Source organism: Triturus cristatus, chromosome 12 (genome assembly GCF_964204655.1).
Source record: "Triturus cristatus chromosome 12, aTriCri1.1, whole genome shotgun sequence".
NCBI lineage: Eukaryota > Metazoa > Chordata > Amphibia > Caudata > Salamandridae > Triturus > Triturus cristatus.
In genome coordinates this window covers 112,625,219-112,644,967 of record NC_140595.1, presented here as the reverse complement: position 1 = coordinate 112,644,967, position 19,749 = coordinate 112,625,219, and the positions used below count along the sequence as shown (strand labels likewise).

Genomic DNA, 19,749 nt, shown 5'->3' with positions numbered 1-19,749 from the left:
AAGAATTGTGAGCATTCTGCCTGAGTGTACTTCACTTAAGGAAAGATACATGGAGGATCCAGCTAGCAATCAGAGGCCCTGGAATACTGGAACCACCAGGCCTCACCTTCTGCACGACATTCTCTTTTTGTAGCTGACTCTGTCGAAGTTTCTTTAACAAAACAAGCCTAGCCTCTTCAAGCCGCAGCTCATCTCGAAGCTGTTTGATGAGCTGTTGCCTCTCTTCTAAATCTTTACCCTATGGAAAAATAAGTGGTGCAATTAAGAACCTGGAAATAGAATTCAGACAAGAGGACGAGTCAAAGGCCGTGCAGGGATTCAGTGCAAAGACAAGACACAACAGATGGACACTCAGAGAGAAGAGGGAAGCCATGAAATATAAAGATGAAGCCCATCTACAGGGAAGAAAGAGAACAAAAAAGGAAATAGGCAGGGAATTATGCAGTCTGCCAAGAAGGCAGCGAGCAAGCAGGAGGAGGAGAAATACAGGGAAAGATGCAGCTCAGCAAGAGTGACAATATGGATCAACGGATCAGACAAAAATGCAAGGCTGGACCCAAAGAGGGGGAAGAGGAAGCACGATGAGATAGAAAAGAACACATACATCCCAGATGGAAACGAGAAAAGGATATGACAAACAAAGAATAACATGCAATCCTCCCAGCAGAAACAGAAGGCAGAAGATGGGCTAGAACAAAAAGGGAAGCATGTGGCCCATGGAGTGGAACATGTTACTTATCTTTGGTAACAATTTTTTCAACTTGATGCTCATACTGTAGAAAAACTGCCATCTAATGAACAACATACGGCCACCAAACTTGATCTAGAAAACATTTTAGTTTGTGGCAATAGGATCTAGATGACACCCGAGCATTTCTTGGCATAGAGCCACACAGAGGAGGGCAGTACCTGACGAAATGGGACTCTGAGATTTTTCAAATGACATGACAACGGATAAGCCTGCAGAGGCAATGGTGCTCGGAGGCTTCCAGTTTCTTAAAACATGGGTAAATGTGTCTTCCAAGCATTGCTGCAGCATCCTCATGCCCAAGAAGGTCATATACATGAGACCCTGATGCTCAGAGGAAAGACTCAAGACACTGACATCCAAAGAAACTCTTTTACCTATCAAGTGTCAAATATTGATGACTTGACTGGAAATACGGTTGATTTGGGGGTAGCGTTAGGACTTTCAAGGGGAAGTCTGGAAATCTAGTTGTGCCTTTCAGAAAGAGAATGCTTTCAGTCAAATGTTGAGGGTCTGACAGATGAATATTCCTTACATACTTAGATGACTGCCACCACCTCTGTGCAATTGTGGTGGGTGCTTGGAGCAGATTTCAGGACGAGAATTAGAGCCTGGTATTGATAATGGTAACTACTGGTAAAAAACCAGAAATTTGCTGTTTTGACTTGCATCAAAATGTCAAAAAGCATCCTGTATGTAGTCTGCACACATCAGTTCTCCCGATATAGCTAGGGAAACCAAGTGGTCTAAAAACCTTAACATCTTCATGCTCTCACCATTATTTGTACCATAAAGAACCCCAAATAAATTCTGAAATTAAATGGCAGTACTTCCAGCATCTACTGTAAGAGGTGTATAATGTCTTCTAGCTAACAGTGGAGGAATTAAATGTATTTATGATGAAAAAGGAGAGGACTATAACCACAAGGCATGTTCATTTTCCATAAGAATTAGCAAAGACTGACTTCTACTACCATGTTCAACTCTGTGATTGAAGATGCCTTCAATCCAGGCAAAGAAAATACTGATTTCCGCTGTCAGGAGGATTCCCTGCAGGACTGTATGGTTGTTTTCTATCTCTACATAGAAGAGTCTTTCAAAGATGGGAAGGGTATTTCTGCTTCTGCGGGTGGAGTTTCATACTCAGAAGTGCTTAAACTAAAAGAAAATGGATGAATGAAATTTGTGTAGTGAGTCAGCTGAACATCAAGAATGTACTTGCACTGAGAATGTAAGTCACATTCAAACAGTAATAGGCAGGATGAAATAACCAACTGCTGACCTTTTACATTTTTAACAGCAGCTTGTTAGAAGACCTGAGCACTCTACTTGGATTATAATAATGTAGTCTGACCTTTCTTGTATAAAGCGCTATAGCTGCAAGCATTTAAAGTAAATTTGCTTTAGTATTAGCAGCGAATGCAACCTCTTCAGATGATGTGTGAGAGGCTGATGGCGAGCGATGTTAAGGAAAAACCTGGCTATAGCATTTTGCACCATCAGGAGCTGATGCAGTAGGTAGTTAGGCAGATCCTGGTATAAGACCACCCTGGAGGTGATTAATGAATGGACTGATGAATAATCTTCAAAGTATTGTCATGGATAATTTTCAGAATTTTTCTTAAAGATCGTAGCAGTCACTGGCACGACTTGCAGACTAAAAGAGAGGTCATTATCCAATTTGCTACCTAAGTTCATAGTCTCTAATATTTGGCATCCACAAGCTAGACCATAAGTACTGGGACATTGCCACAAAACAACATTTCATTTTTTTCTGAATTTATCTTCAAAGAGCTTTTATTCATCGATTCCACAACTCTGATAAGGCAATTATTAAAAGCTTCTTGAAACTCATTGTTCGCTTTTTGGAAGGAAAATGTGAGTAGAGTAGCATCCGCATATGAGACCACCATGATGCCATATGACTGAATGATAGTAGCAAGCAAGGCCATATTTACATTAAATAATATGGGGCTCAAAGAGGCGTCCTGTGAAACCCCATGTTTCAGTGGCTTTGCAGAAGATGAGAAAGGTGGAAAGTGTACCATGTGCTATCTATCCAACAGGAAGGTTTAGAGCCAGCTCAGGGCTACAGCAGAAACTCCTATATTGCCCATTGTTCCAAAATATTGGAGCAAGATATGGTGTCAAAGGCAAGTAAGAGATCTATCACCACCAAGGGGGATGATTGACCTTGATCACAGCTCACCTTAATGAATTCGAACACCTCAAGAAGTGCTGATTTGGTGCCACAACTTGGTCAAAAGTGAGACTGAGTACTGAAACGTTGGTCATGTTCTTCAAGGTAGTTAAAGAGCTGCTTGTTTATCACTTTCTCCTGAATTTTGGAGACTCCGAGACGAAGAGATATAGGCTTATAGTTTGCCAGTAGTAGGGTCATATACCGTACAGTAATGTTACCCCCATAGATTGGTTGCGACAGAAGATTACTATAGCTAATCTTGTGAGATGCTTGAGTGGCTTTAGGATGTTTCAAACTTGAAAATGTTATCTCGGGTCATGGATGTTACTGTTGGACCTACGAATTGCTTTCCTATTTTAAATCTTTTTGAAACAACATCTCACCTTGAACATTTCGAGATTGGCCAACTTGAGTCGGTCTTCAATGCGAGAGTAGCCACGTGGACTGGATGCCTCATTATCTGAGAGGACAATGATGTCTGGAGAGGGGGTCAGTCGTCCTCTGTCCTGGTCACTGAAAAAGAAGAACAAATACCAATCAGAAAATCAAAAAAGAATCATCATCATGAGTTATCGTAGACGTTACAAACCAGCAGAGTGATCTGAAATGTCAAAGGATTGATGGGAAGGCAGAAGATTAATGACCTGAGTTCAACAAATTTAGCAACAAGGTGACCTAAAATTGGGTAAAGGAAAGATGCTAGGAGTTGAAAGAAGATGGGCTTTGAGTTGACAGGCAATGAGGAGAAGGAGAAAGCTAGAGAAATAGTGAGGTGACAGACGATTAGTTAAATGATAGTGAAATGCAAAGTGCTACAAGGTGAAGATGGATGGGTGCAGGACAAGCATCTGAGGAACCCTCGGGGAGAGGAGGGGAATTGCCCAGAGACTGTTTAGCAGAGAACGACCAGAAGAGCAACAGGTCTACACAGAAGGGGTCATAAGGGAAAGGTAAGATAAGCTATAGCATGATACAAATGAATAATAGAGTTAAATTAGAGGAGATTCAAGTTGATAGAAGCTGGATTATTAGGTGGGAAAACTAAAGCAGCTATAAAGAGATAGAATATGTGATGCAAATAAAGATGGGGAGTACCAAAGACTACAAAATCTGGCTAATGAGCAAGCTTTAAACAAAAAAAAGTTATCCAGCCATGGAAAATTGCTTATTAAGATTAAAATCATAGAAGATAAATAGAGCATGGATTATATGCAAAACAAAGCCAGAGAAGGCAGGAGAGGGAGAAGAATGAGATAACAATCGGAGAGCATAAAAAGCGTATGGATTATACGCAAACTAGTCAGAGAACACACAAGGAGATAGAAAAAATGTATATGGCAAAGCCAGAGCAGAACCTAGATGACAAAGCATGGTGTGCAAGAGAAAAATGAAAGAGGGTACTAAAAGATGGATCATGTGGGAAAGGAGACAATGGAAGGTTAATACATCAGCAGGGCAAAAGCCAGTGGGGCTACTGGACAAATGTAGTTTAAAATGTAGTCCAATAAGGAACAAACAGAAACAAGCAGTGGCAAAGTCGAGATGTTTTGGCAATACCTAAGCTAATAATTGGCCTTTAAAATGTAAATGCCTTTTAGACATGTAGTCTAGCAGCACATCTTCTGTTCAGTATGGCTTAAAGTTACTGAAAGCTCAGAATCACAGGATGTTGAGTCGATGCCAAGTCCCCCCCATGCTGAGTTTATTGTCTTGCCCCTCTTAACATAAAAAAGCGCTATGGCGTGGCCTGCGTTGGCTGCATCATAGCACTTTTTTCAGTGACTTTCAGCCACGCTGAACAACAGACGTGCTGCCAGGCAACATGGCTAAAAGACATTCACGGGGGTGTGGCCAAGATGGTGGAGTGAGCGGACATGTTCTCTGTGAGCTCCGCTCCCGCTGGGCCTCTAGCATTGACAAAAGCTGTCCAAACTGAGCGATCCCTCTCGTGTCGGCGGTGAATGGGCTGGAGACTGTAGCGGCTGAAGGCACTCACCTGCGGTGGCTTCCTTGGACGATCCCGACATGTCCTACGACCCTGGCACTTGGAGGTTGGGGTGCCCGGTCCTGCTCCGCTGCGGATGGCCTGCCTGCGGCACTCTGTCGTTGCCGCGTGGGTCCTGATGTGAAGCCCCGACCGGCGATCGGTGTGAGAAAGTGCCATCTTTCTTGCATGGTATGCCCCCACTTTTTGCTAAATTGCTGAATGTACTTCGATTGAGTGTACCCTGGGTTCCTGCCAATCAGGTGCCCAGGGCCTATGTTCCTTCCTTAAACCACACAAACTCCAAATTGGCAAACCCTAGCCACATGTCAGCCCCTAGTAAATGGTACCCTAGGTACCCAGGGCCTTGTGACCAGGGAAGGCCTCTAAGGGCTGCAGCACTCATTGTGCCACCCTCAGAGGCCCTGTACCCTTACACACACACACTGCCCTTGCAGGCTGAGTGTCTGGGTGCAGGACAAAACAAAGAGTCGACATGGCACACATCACTGTGTACCATGCCCATCACCTACACTGCCAAGGCATATGTCAGCCACCCCTCTAGCTGGGTGCATTACGCCTATGGTGTGGGCACAGGAGCAGGAGCCCTGTGCCCCTACAGTACCCGGGTCCATTCCTGGGCACTGTAAGTGCAGTGCTGTCATTTAAGAATACATGGTGCTGAGAGCTTGTCAAACACGAGCTCCACAGCACCATATTGGCAACACTGAAGCCTGGGAAGTTTGGTATCAAACTTCTCAGCACATTGAACCCACACTGATGCCAGTGTAGGATTTAATGTACTAAGCACCCCAGAGGGCATCTTAGAAGATGCCCCCTTACAGCTAACTTGCAATCCACGTCTGCTCTGAGGCTGCCCAGGCTGCCACACAGCAGACACGTTGCTGGACCCCTGGGTGGGAGAGCCCCTGCTCTCCCGGGCCTGCAACAATGCACATCCTGGGTGAGGTGAGAAATCTCCTCCCCCAGGATGAGCAAAGGGAAGCTTCAAAGGCATGCCGCCAGTTGGAGTTTCCCCAGGCCACTGCAACCCCCCACTCTGGCGGGAAGCTTGGCCGGAAACCCCATACAAGGACAGGGGATGTGCCAGCCTGCCCACCCCACCCCTCAGGTGGGGGAGGCGAGGTGAAGCACATCTCCGGGCTCTCGCCATCTTGAAGATGGGAGGCCCTACCCTATCAGGATTAGGCTACTGCCCCCCTCCCACAGGAGAGAGGCAGGATAGGGGGTGTACCCACCCCAGGACAAGGACCCATTGGTCCCTGGCCTTCACCTACCTGTAACGCCCCTAAATCTAGTATTTAGGGGCCCCCTGAACCTTCCTTCCTCAGATTCCAGATAGAAAAACGACAAGAAGAGCAAGAAGAACAAAGACCTGCCCTGCAGCTGCTAAAAAGAGAAGAAGACACCAACTGCTTTGGCCCCAGCCCTACCGGCCTGTCGACTCTCGAACCTGCACCAGCGCGGCCTCCCACGTGGCCAGCAACCTCACCAACCCCGGAGGACCTGGCTACCTCTTAGCTCTAAGCCCCTGGGACTCCCACGAGTAGAGGCTCTACTCAAGAAACCTACTTGCTATCCCTGGCACCAGCCCGGGACCGCGGACCCAACACACTCTGCACCAGCCAAGCCTGGCCAGTGCCGGAGTGGACAAAGACCCAGAGGACGACCCCACGGCGACTGTGACCCAGAGTCCGGCACCCAAGGACCCCCCTCGACATCCCGGAAGAAGCCTGCAGCCTCAGAACCAAGTGCCACCCCAGCCGCGATCAACCAGAGGGTAAGATTCCCGACGTCAAAAGGCACCCCTGCACCCGGCGCCCTGCGACCCCCTGTGCCCAATCCTGGGGTACCCACCTAACCTACAACTACCCAACTTACCTCTCGAAGTGGTGGTGGCACCTGAAACCTCCTCGTCCCCGAGCCTGCAGCCTCTTTCCAAACCGGAACATTCCCATTGATTTCCATTGAGCGCCCTAAGGCTCAAAAGCACCCTGCACCCAGCCGCCCGAGTGGCCCTGGCAGTGCCCTCTCTACTCTAACCTACTTCCCCACTTGCCCTGAGTAAGTGACCAGGAGCCCAGCTCCCACAGCCGCGTGGCTTGCCAGACAGCAGCCACCAACCAAGGCCCCCCTATCCCTCATAGGATAACATTGGGCCCAACTCTCTCTGCACCCGGCCGTCCTGAAACCGCTGAGGGTGAACCAACTGTACCTACCTGACACTGGGGGACCCCTGAGTCCATGCCCGGAATTTCAACACTACCAGTCGAGTACTTACCCTTAAACCGCTAACTTCATTTTCCTCATAGGGTAACATTGACTGGCTTTTTCTTCAAAAATCTTCTAAGTGTGAACTTTTCAAAACTGCAAAAATTCACCAAAAATCAGCCAAGTGACAAAAACGAATTTACTCACCTGCTCCTAGGTGAGCTCCCAGTGCTGGATCTTGGTGCCCAGCCCTGACTCTGAAAAGTGTTCACAACTATACTTACTTCTAACTCATTTTTCTCCCATAGGAAACCATTGCCTGCTTTTCTGTGAAATTTCTTCTAAGTGTCTACTTTTGCAAATTTGAAATATTCTTTTAAAATCGTACCATTTCTGCAAACGAAATTACTTACCTGCTTTTGATAAGGACCCCAGTCCTGGGTCTAGGCACCCAGTCCTGGATTACTAAAGTAACGATAAAGTACTCTACCTGCAATTTGAATTTCTTGCCATAGAGATCCATTGAATGTTTTCTGTGAAATATTTTCTAAGTGCTAACTTTTGAAATAGCTAAATATTATCTAAAAATCATTACAGTTATTAAGTCGACTTTCTTCACTTGATTCTGAATACTGACCCCAGGCTGGTTCTAGGATCCAGACCTGGAATTCCAAAAGTAATCTGAAAAGTAATTTATTACAAATAACCTGAATTTACCATTGAGCTCAATGCATTGTTATGTTTAGGAAATAGGATTGTTTATTGCAACCAACTGTGACTGTTTACACAAATTTATTGCTTGAAACAAAAGTATTTATATTCAACCTCTCATTCTGAGAAAGTATATTTTTACCCCCTTGTGGTTCTAAAAATAAAACAAGCATATATTTTATATATACAAATCATTGGCCTAGAGTTCAGTTATTGAGTGTGTGAAACCATTTGCTGACTGAGTGTGTACAATAAATGCTTTACACTGTCCTCTGGTACTGCCTTACTGCTCGACCAAGCTACCACTTTTGAGAGTAAGGTCATACCTAACTTTGACCTCTATCAGCCTCTGGGGGACTGTGGACTCTGTACACCCTGTACCTATTAGGGAACAGTATATACAGAGCCACTTTCTCACATTGGTGGATCAGCGGTGGGATACAAACTTGCATTTGTTGGACTACTTGGTTACCATCTGATCACACGACAGAACTCTTAAAAATTGCCTTTAGAATTCTGATTGGTTTTTCCAAAATTACTAAAAGTCTTGCTAGGGCCTTGCTTAAGTCCCATTAGAATTTTAGAAAAATAAAAGTCACTATAGTCAGGGTAGAGGGTTAGAACTGTCAGGTTAGAATGTCTCAAACAAACCCAGCTATTAGTGATAATAATAACATGGACCTGGTGGAGGAGCTCGACCTCACACCTTACTTACACTTGTCTTTCAAGGAATTGAGGTCCTTATGTAAACTCAAAAATTTACAAATGGGTCAGCATCCATCCAAACAAGGGCTCCAGGAGCTCCTGGCTGAGTATGCTAAAGACCACCCATCTGAACATGGTGATGGCCAGTCAGATGAGGAAAGGGAAACAGGGGAGGAGGACAGCAACCTCCCCATACTATTCCCTAGGGAGGAGATGGCACCCATACCCTCCAACTCAAGACATAGCATCTGGGCACCTAGAGACCACACAGGTGGCTCTGGTCCCAGAGACAACACTGGGGGACCCCCCAGTGAAGAGGACAGCCTTGTGAGGCTGGCCAAAAGAATAGATCTAGAGTCCAGGCTCCTGGCTCTAGAAAAGGAAAGGAGAGAGATGGGTTTAGCACCCATCAATGGTGGCAGCAATAATAAAAACAAGGATAGGGAGGAAACTTCTGACCTTAAAATCCCCAAAGGGATTGTCCCTAAATTTGAGGAAGGTGATGATATCACCAAATGGTTCACAGCCTTTGAGAGGGCTTGTGATATCAGGAAAGTAAAGAAACCTCTCTGGGGGGCACTCCTGTGGGAACTGTTCTCTGGTAACTGCAGGGACAGGCTTCTGACTCTCTCTGGGCCAGAAGCAGGATCCTATGACCTCATGAAGAAAGCTCTGATTGAGGGATTTGGATTCACCACTGAGGAGTATAGAATTAGATTCAGGGGGGCTCACAAAACCCAGACCCAGTCCTGGATTGATTTTGTAGATTTCTCAGTGAAGACACTGGATGGTTGGTTAGCTGGACATGGTGTGCAGGATTTTACTGGATTGTACAATTTATTCATGAAGGAACATATTTTGAGTAACTGCACAAATGAAAAGTTGCATCAGCATTTGGTAGACCTAGGTCTAATTTCTCCCCAAGAATTGGGAAAGAAGGCGGACCACTGGGTCAAGACTAGGGTGACCAAGACAACCACTGGGGGTGACCAAAAGAAGGTGGTCACAAAACCTCCCCAGGGGAAAGGTGGTGAGAATCCCCAAGATAAAAAGTCTGAGTCTTCCAAAGGGCCCCAAAAACCTGTTCAGGTGGGTGGGACCCAAACTACTCCCTATGTGCCCCAACCATATAGGGGGAAGAACTTTGATCCCTTAAAGGCCTTTTGTAATACCTGTAAGAAGCAGGGACACCTAACTGTATCTTGCCCCCAAAACAAAGCCCCTAAGGCACCCAGTACAGCCACTCCTGGGGCAGCAAGTATACAAATGGGATCAGAGGTGTACCCTGAGCAAATCTGGGAACACACTGAAGCAAGTTTAGTCTCCTTGGGAGAAGTGGAGTTTGCCACTGTGGCTGTGTGGCCCCCCAACTTGAAGAAATACTTACAGTACCCCTGGGTGAATGGAACTAGGGTAGAAGCTCTGAGGGATACAGGTGCCAGTGTCACTATGGTGAAAGACACACTGGTTTCCCCTGAGCAATACTTGATTGGGAAGTCTTACCCAGTCACCAACGCTGACAGTGTCACCACTAGTCATCCCATGGCCATGGTAACATTAGGCTGGGGGGGGGTTACTGGCCTGAAACAGGTAGTGGTCTCTCCAAAGTTGCCAGCTGCATGTCTGCTTGGAAATGATCTGGAAACCTCAGCCTGGGCTGAGGTTGAGTTAAAGGCCCATGCAGCCATGCTGGGCATCCCTGAATTGGTGTGTGTGCAAACCAGAGCACAGAGCAAGAGGAAGGGTGAAAAAGTAGGTTTGGAGCCTGGAATAATGGCCCAACCAACCAAGAGGAAGGGCAAGAAGACTGGGGGACCAGCTTCTGTACAGCCAAACACTCAGAACCCCTCTCCCCCTGGAGAGGATGTAGATACCTCTGAGGGAACTGAGTCCATGGAGCTTGACCCTTACCAGGTTGAACTCTTGGGCCCAGGGGGACCCTCTAGGGAAGAGCTGTGCCAGGGTCAGCAAGACTGTCCCACTCTTGAAAGCCTGAGACAACAAGCTGCTTCAGAAGCCAGGGGAGATGTCAGTGGTACCCATAGAGCTTATTGGGAAGAGGGATTACTGTATGCTGAGGCAAGAGACCCCACTCCTGGAGCCACCAGGAGGGTGGTAGTGCCACAGAAGTACAGGGAGTTCCTCCTAACTTTGGCTCATGACATCCCCCTAGCTGGACATCTGGGGCAATCCAAAACTTGGGAAAGGTTAGTGAGTCACTTTTACTGGCCCCAGATGCACCAAAAGGTGAAGGAGTTTGTCAGCTCCTGTGTTACCTGTCAGGCCAGTGGCAAGACAGGTGGCCACCCAAAGGCCCCCCTCATTCCACTACCAGTGGTGGGGGTCCCCTTTGAAAGGGTAGGTGTGGACATTGTGGGTCCACTCGAACCTCCCACAGCCTCAGGGAACAAATTCATTCTAGTAGTAGTGGATCATGCTACTAGGTACCCTGAAGCAATTCCACTTAGGACTACTACAGCTCCTGCAGTAGCCAAGGCCCTCCTGGGTGTCTTCACCAGGGTGGGTTTTCCTAAGGAGGTGGTTTCAGACAGAGGTTCCAACTTCATGTCTGCTTACCTAACACACATGTGGAAAGAGTGTGGAGTGCAGTACAAGTTTACTACACCCTACCACCCACAAACCAATGGCCTTGTTGAGAGGTTCAACAAGACATTGAAAGGTATGATCATGGGACTCCCTGAGAAACTCAAAAGGAGGTGGGATGTCCTATTACCATGCTTGCTTTTCGCCTACAGGGAAGTGCCACAGAAGGGAGTAGGTTTCTCACCCTTTGAACTTCTGTTTGGTCATCCTGTAAGGGGACCACTGTGTCTTGTAAAGGAGGGCTGGGAGAGGCCTCTTCAAGAACCCAAACAGGACATAGTGGACTATGTGCTTGGCCTAAGGTCCAGAATGGCTGAGTATATGGAAAAAGCATCCAAGAACCTTGAGGCCAGCCAGGAGCTCCAGAAGCACTGGTATGACCAAAAAGCTGCACTGGTTGAATTTCAACCAGGGCAACAGGTGTGGGTTTTGGAGCCAGTGGCACCAAGGGCTCTCCAAGACAAATGGAGTGGCCCTTACCCTATCCTAGCGAGAAAGAGTGAGGTCACCTATCTAGTTGACCTGGGCACTAGCAGGACACCCAAAAGGGTCATCCATGTGAACCGCCTTAAACTCTACAATGATAGGGCTGACATCACCATGCTGATGGTGACTGATGAAGAACAGGAAGCAGAGAGTGAGCCACTCCCTGACCTCCTATCCTACAGCCCAAAAGATGGGTCAGTAGATGGTGTGATTTTCTCAGACACCCTCTCTGCCCAACAACAGACTGACTGCAAGCAAGTCTTGCAACAATATGCTAGCCTCTTTTCCCTGACCCCTGGTCTGACAAGCTGGTGTACCCATGATGTGGACACTGGTGACAGTGCACCTGTCAAGAACAAAATCTATCGACAGTCAGATCAAGTCAAGGAAAGCATCAAAGCTGAGGTCAGCAAGATGCTGGAGTTAGGGGTCATTGAGCCTTCAGAGAGCCCCTGGGCTAGCCCAGTAGTTCTGGTCCCCAAACCTCATCAACAGGGTGAAAAGAGAGAGATGAGGTTCTGTGTGGACTATAGAGGGCTCAACTCTGTCACCAAGACAGATGCTCACCCTATCCCAAGAGCAGATGAACTGATAGACAAATTGGGGGCTGCCAAATTTCTCAGTACCTTTGACTTAACTGCAGGGTACTGGCAGATTGGCATGGCCCCAGGAGCAAAAGAAAAGACGGCATTCTCCACCCCTGATGGGCATTATCAGTTTACTGTGATGCCCTTTGGGTTAAAGAATGCCCCTGCCACCTTCCAGAGGTTGGTGAACCATGTCCTGGCTGGGTTGGAGTCCTTTAGTGCAGCTTATCTTGATGATATTGCTGTCTTTAGCTCCACCTGGCAGGATCACCTGATCCACCTTGGGAAGGTTTTAGAGGCTCTGCAGAGTGCAGGTCTCACTATCAAAGCATCCAAATGCCAGATAGGGCAGGGCACTGTGGTGTACTTGGGCCACCTTGTAGGTGGAGGCCAGGTACAGCCCTTACAACCCAAAATCCAGGCCATCATGGACTGGATAGCTCCAACAACCCAGACCCAAGTCAGGGCATTCCTTGGCTTGACTGGGTACTACAGGAGGTTTGTGAAGGGGTATGGGTCCATTGTGACCCCCCTCACAGAACTCACCTCCAAGAAAATGCCCAAGAAAGTTAACTGGACAGTTAGTTGTCAAAAGGCTTTTGACACCCTAAAAGAAGCAATGTGCTCAGCACCAATTCTAAAAGCTCCAGATTATGCCAAGCAGTTCATAGTGCAGACTGATGCCTCTGAGCTAGGGATAGGAGCGGTCCTATCCCAGACCAATGATGAAGGCCAAGACCAACCTGTTGCTTTTATAAGCAGAAGACTACTCCCTAGAGAGCAGCGTTGGAGTGCCATTGAGAGGGAGGCCTTTGCTGTGGTTTGGTCCCTGAAGAAGCTGAGGCCATACTTGTTTGGCACTCACTTCCTAGTTCAAACTGACCACAGACCTCTCAGATGGCTAATGCAGATGAAAGGGGAAAATCCAAAACTACTGAGGTGGTCCATCTCCCTACAGGGAATGGACTTTGAAGTGGAACACAGACCAGGGACTGCCCATGCCAATGCAGATGGACTTTCCAGGTTCTTCCACTTAGACAATGAAGACTCCATAGGACAAGGTTAGTCTCATCACCTTTCGTTTGGGGGGGGGTTGTGTGAGAAAGTGCCATCTTTCTTGCATGGTATGCCCCCACTTTTTGCTAAATTGCTGAATGTACTTCGATTGAGTGTACCCTGGGTTCCTGCCAATCAGGTGCCCAGGGCCTATGTTCCTTCCTTAAACCACACAAACTCCAAATTGGCAAACCCTAGCCACATGTCAGCCCCTAGTAAATGGTACCCTAGGTACCCAGGGCCTTGTGACCAGGGAAGGCCTCTAAGGGCTGCAGCACTCATTGTGCCACCCTCAGAGGCCCTGTACCCTTACACACACACACTGCCCTTGCAGGCTGAGTGTCTGGGTGCAGGACAAAACAAAGAGTCGACATGGCACACATCACTGTGTACCATGCCCATCACCTACACTGCCAAGGCATATGTCAGCCACCCCTCTAGCTGGGTGCATTACGCCTATGGTGTGGGCACAGGAGCAGGAGCCCTGTGCCCCTACAGTACCCGGGTCCATTCCTGGGCACTGTAAGTGCAGTGCTGTCATTTAAGAATACATGGTGCTGAGAGCTTGTCAAACACGAGCTCCACAGCACCATATTGGCAACACTGAAGCCTGGGAAGTTTGGTATCAAACTTCTCAGCACATTGAACCCACACTGATGCCAGTGTAGGATTTAATGTACTAAGCACCCCAGAGGGCATCTTAGAAGATGCCCCCTTACAGCTAACTTGCAATCCACGTCTGCTCTGAGGCTGCCCAGGCTGCCACACAGCAGACACGTTGCTGGACCCCTGGGTGGGAGAGCCCCTGCTCTCCCGGGCCTGCAACAATGCACATCCTGGGTGAGGTGAGAAATCTCCTCCCCCAGGATGAGCAAAGGGAAGCTTCAAAGGCATGCCGCCAGTTGGAGTTTCCCCAGGCCACTGCAACCCCCCACTCTGGCGGGAAGCTTGGCCGGAAACCCCATACAAGGACAGGGGATGTGCCAGCCTGCCCACCCCACCCCTCAGGTGGGGGAGGCGAGGTGAAGCACATCTCCGGGCTCTCGCCATCTTGAAGATGGGAGGCCCTACCCTATCAGGATTAGGCTACTGCCCCCCTCCCACAGGAGAGAGGCAGGATAGGGGGTGTACCCACCCCAGGACAAGGACCCATTGGTCCCTGGCCTTCACCTACCTGTAACGCCCCTAAATCTAGTATTTAGGGGCCCCCTGAACCTTCCTTCCTCAGATTCCAGATAGAAAAACGACAAGAAGAGCAAGAAGAACAAAGACCTGCCCTGCAGCTGCTAAAAAGAGAAGAAGACACCAACTGCTTTGGCCCCAGCCCTACCGGCCTGTCGACTCTCGAACCTGCACCAGCGCGGCCTCCCACGTGGCCAGCAACCTCACCAACCCCGGAGGACCTGGCTACCTCTTAGCTCTAAGCCCCTGGGACTCCCACGAGTAGAGGCTCTACTCAAGAAACCTACTTGCTATCCCTGGCACCAGCCCGGGACCGCGGACCCAACACACTCTGCACCAGCCAAGCCTGGCCAGTGCCGGAGTGGACAAAGACCCAGAGGACGACCCCACGGCGACTGTGACCCAGAGTCCGGCACCCAAGGACCCCCCTCGACATCCCGGAAGAAGCCTGCAGCCTCAGAACCAAGTGCCACCCCAGCCGCGATCAACCAGAGGGTAAGATTCCCGACGTCAAAAGGCACCCCTGCACCCGGCGCCCTGCGACCCCCTGTGCCCAATCCTGGGGTACCCACCTAACCTACAACTACCCAACTTACCTCTCGAAGTGGTGGTGGCACCTGAAACCTCCTCGTCCCCGAGCCTGCAGCCTCTTTCCAAACCGGAACATTCCCATTGATTTCCATTGAGCGCCCTAAGGCTCAAAAGCACCCTGCACCCAGCCGCCCGAGTGGCCCTGGCAGTGCCCTCTCTACTCTAACCTACTTCCCCACTTGCCCTGAGTAAGTGACCAGGAGCCCAGCTCCCACAGCCGCGTGGCTTGCCAGACAGCAGCCACCAACCAAGGCCCCCCTATCCCTCATAGGATAACATTGGGCCCAACTCTCTCTGCACCCGGCCGTCCTGAAACCGCTGAGGGTGAACCAACTGTACCTACCTGACACTGGGGGACCCCTGAGTCCATGCCCGGAATTTCAACACTACCAGTCGAGTACTTACCCTTAAACCGCTAACTTCATTTTCCTCATAGGGTAACATTGACTGGCTTTTTCTTCAAAAATCTTCTAAGTGTGAACTTTTCAAAACTGCAAAAATTCACCAAAAATCAGCCAAGTGACAAAAACGAATTTACTCACCTGCTCCTAGGTGAGCTCCCAGTGCTGGATCTTGGTGCCCAGCCCTGACTCTGAAAAGTGTTCACAACTATACTTACTTCTAACTCATTTTTCTCCCATAGGAAACCATTGCCTGCTTTTCTGTGAAATTTCTTCTAAGTGTCTACTTTTGCAAATTTGAAATATTCTTTTAAAATCGTACCATTTCTGCAAACGAAATTACTTACCTGCTTTTGATAAGGACCCCAGTCCTGGGTCTAGGCACCCAGTCCTGGATTACTAAAGTAACGATAAAGTACTCTACCTGCAATTTGAATTTCTTGCCATAGAGATCCATTGAATGTTTTCTGTGAAATATTTTCTAAGTGCTAACTTTTGAAATAGCTAAATATTATCTAAAAATCATTACAGTTATTAAGTCGACTTTCTTCACTTGATTCTGAATACTGACCCCAGGCTGGTTCTAGGATCCAGACCTGGAATTCCAAAAGTAATCTGAAAAGTAATTTATTACAAATAACCTGAATTTACCATTGAGCTCAATGCATTGTTATGTTTAGGAAATAGGATTGTTTATTGCAACCAACTGTGACTGTTTACACAAATTTATTGCTTGAAACAAAAGTATTTATATTCAACCTCTCATTCTGAGAAAGTATATTTTTACCCCCTTGTGGTTCTAAAAATAAAACAAGCATATATTTTATATATACAAATCATTGGCCTAGAGTTCAGTTATTGAGTGTGTGAAACCATTTGCTGACTGAGTGTGTACAATAAATGCTTTACACTGTCCTCTGGTACTGCCTTACTGCTCGACCAAGCTACCACTTTTGAGAGTAAGGTCATACCTAACTTTGACCTCTATCAGCCTCTGGGGGACTGTGGACTCTGTACACCCTGTACCTATTAGGGAACAGTATATACAGAGCCACTTTCTCACAATCGGTGACTGCGGCCTGCCCCTGGCGCTCCGACAGGCGCAGGAGCAAGGCCCTTGCACCGGGCCGTGGGCGAGGGGAGTAGGCCTTCCGGCCATGTGGGCCTGAGGTCCTGCCGTAGAGGATTGCTTCGACCGGCGCCTGTGGAGGAGGCGAGGTACGGATCCGACGAGGGCACGGTGGGCGCCCGTAGAGAACAGCAGATTCCGGGCCCTGTCCATTGAACAGCGGGAGCGCTAAGAGGATCGGCAGCAGGCTGAGGCCCGTCTGGGATGGCGAAGCGGAGGTGAGCTCAGGGTGGTGCTGCAGAGACGGCTGGAGAGGAGGGCCTTGGGGGATGAGCGGTGGCCAGCAGGATCGGTGGTGCGGCCGGCGGCGACGACAGCGTGGGAGCTGTTGAGGCCCCGGTGCCTGACCTGTGAGGAGAGTCGTGCGCTGCCGGCCGCGAAGGCAGCGGGAGTACCCTCCTGAGCTCTGGAGCTAGGCCAGTGGGAGGCACGTGAATACGGCAGTCTGCGAGGGAAGGGAGAGGGCCCCAGGGGCCTGGTCTACAGCCACGTGTGAGGAGGTTGGATCGGTGCCTCCCCCCCCCCCTCCAGGAGGAAGCAGGTACCGGCAGAGCTACGTGGGGGCAAGGCTGCGGGGTGGAGCTTACAGAGGCAGGGTTTGGTTGGCGCTTTCTGCCCTGGGCTGACCCTCCCTTGAAAGCTGTCCTGAATGCCCTGGTCGGTGCCCTGGCCACGGGCGAGTCGCTGTTGGTGGAGTAGGCTGCCTGGCCGGTTCTGTCCGCAAACTGGTGCGTGGGCGCTGAACGGGTGGACTGAACTGTTGTGCTGGGGTCCAGCGTAGTCCTCCTCCTTCGACGACGTGGTGCAGGCCGCACGGAGGGAGTACATGGAGGAGGCTGGTCCCCTTCACTGCGCACTGCAGATACTGTGGAGCAGGGGTGGAGCAGGGGTGAAGCAGGGCCTACGCACCTCAACGAGACGGAGTCCACCCCCCCCCTGGGGACCGGCGTGCTCGCCCCCCCTCCCCCCCACCTGATCCCTCGACACAGGTGCGCTCTCCTCCGGTGGTCCTCGCGTTGTCTGGCGTCCCTGGCCCGTTGGTCCCAAGATAGCCAGGGCCAAATATAAGAAGGACAGATCGGCAAAAGACTTGCTGCTGAAGGCCGCTGGAAACTCTCAGGACCATGGCACATCGCCCGCGGGGGATGGTCCAGAAAACGCGGTCACCAGGGCGTTTTTGGAGTCTCTGTTCGCCTCACAAAGGGAGGACATCTTGGCCATCAAAACTGACCTGCAGGCGGATCTATGCGAGGTCAGGAGAGATGTGGATGCGGTGGGGGAGCGGGTCGCTGCCCTGGAGGAGACCGCACCTGCGAGAGACTAGGAGATTGCGATGCTCCAGCAGGAGGTTCTGCGCCTGACACACTCTGAAGACCTAGAGAACAGATCGCAGAGGAACAATATCCGCATCAGATCGGTCCCAACGGGTGCAGAGAGAGAAGACCTTCTTGGCTATGTCCAGGACCTCTTCCGCACGATTCTGGGATCTCTGGCAGAATCTGCGGTGAAGATAGACCGCTGCCACCGTGTGGGTCCGCCCCGTCAGCCTAATCGCACCCCAGCCGACTTTTTGATACGTGTGCATAACTACACGTTGAAGGAGGAGATACTTAAAATGGCCAGCCTCTCCGCTTCAGGGACCATGCTCCTCAACTTTTTCAAGATTTGGCAGCCAGCACACTCCAGAAGAGGCGGGAGTTTCGTCCCATCACTGATCACCTGCGATCAAAGAACATTTCCTGTGCTTGGGGTCACCCGGTTCGCCTCATCTTCCGTCTTGACGGAAAGCTGCTTTAGATCCTCTCCTTGCTCAAAGCTTGCAAAGTGATGAATTTTTCGCCCGATGACCTACCTTCTCGCCCCGCCGACTCGACGGATGGTACTCAGAGGCCTTGGAGACGTGGGCCTCAAGGCAGCTGAAACCTGGAAAGCCTTCGCCCTGACCCAGTTACCATTAGGATGAAGCGTTCTGCTGTGATTAGGTCTCTGGCGGGCACAAATGAGGGATCACTGGATGCAAATGACTCAACGATGCGTGCCTATTGGGGTGCAGCGTCCTGATGGGTCTGGCGGGAGCGGAGGGACTGCCTCGCTTTCTTCTAGAACTGTCCCGGACTCCCTTGGCTTCCCATTTTTGTTAACTGACCATTCTCGGCGGTGGGCTGCAGGCCATGCGCAGCTCTCGTGATGGTGTTTCTTTCCTTGTTGTCCTTTATTTGTTATGGAGCTCGCTCCTTTTGTTGTTTATGGGGTGTGTGGGTCCTCTCTCCAGTAAAGCTTACTATTCAGGGTCCCTTGGTCGTGGGGGCCCCACAAACACAAGCGCATGCATCCGCAGGGGGGGCTTGCTCCCCGCAGCAGGGTACCCGGCACCATCATTGGCCATGAGCGACCATCCTTTTTAGGTCTCGCCTGACCCAGCGCATGCGCTGGTCTGGCGAGACTTATTGAGAGGGCTCCAAAAAATGCTACCAGGCCAGCCTAGAGCTACAGTGCATGTGCGCGCGCGCCGTGCTTTACCACGATTACCTTCGGTTTCGCGGCCGCACGTCCGCTTTGATGTTTGATCGTGATCACTTTCACTTTCGCGGCCGCACTTGCATAGCCAATAGGTCTCGCTTTTGGGACCTTATAAGTATTTAGTTATGCAACTGTTGCATGGCTAAACACTTATAAGGTCCCAAAGGCGAGACCTATTGGCTATGCCAATGCTTGTTCTGATGGCTTTCCAGTTGGCTAGCCTCAATGTTAGAGATCTTAACCCCACCAAACGGAAGGCTGTGCTCTCCCTGCTTGAGCATACGAACTGCGAGGTGCGCTTGCTCCAGGAGACGCACCTCCTCCACAGCGACACACACCGCATGCAAAATAGAGGGTTCCCCTTGCAGTTCTGGTCCTCGGGAAAGTACAAGAAAGTGGGGGTTGGCCATCCTGCTTTCTAAGCGATTCCGTGGCGCAGTTATAGAAACTGTGGTGGAGATTAAAGGGCACCTTTTGGCGCTCCAATTGCATGTAGGCTCCCCCAATATAACAATAGCTTCATTACTACGGCACTAATGAGCACCAGTAGAAACTTTTGCTGAATACGTTAGCTGACGTTCTCCGGACACCTGACTCCCTGGTGGTTGGT

At 49.6% G+C, this 19,749-nt stretch overlaps 1 protein-coding gene across 5 annotated transcripts in view; it reads right to left on the bottom strand.

Moving 5' to 3' along the window:
- GATAD2B (GATA zinc finger domain containing 2B) overlaps positions 1-19,749 on the bottom strand; it is a 253,232-nt gene that overhangs the window by 45,714 nt on the left and 187,769 nt on the right. For all 5 annotated transcript variants that reach the window (XM_085638453.1, XM_085638454.1, XM_085638455.1 and 2 more), the window contains exons 3-4: positions 3,335-3,464; positions 107-238 (exon numbers count right to left, since the gene is read on the bottom strand). In XM_085638453.1, the coding sequence (XP_085494579.1) occupies positions 107-238; positions 3,335-3,464 (262 nt within the window). The remainder of the gene's footprint in view (positions 1-106; positions 239-3,334; positions 3,465-19,749) is intronic.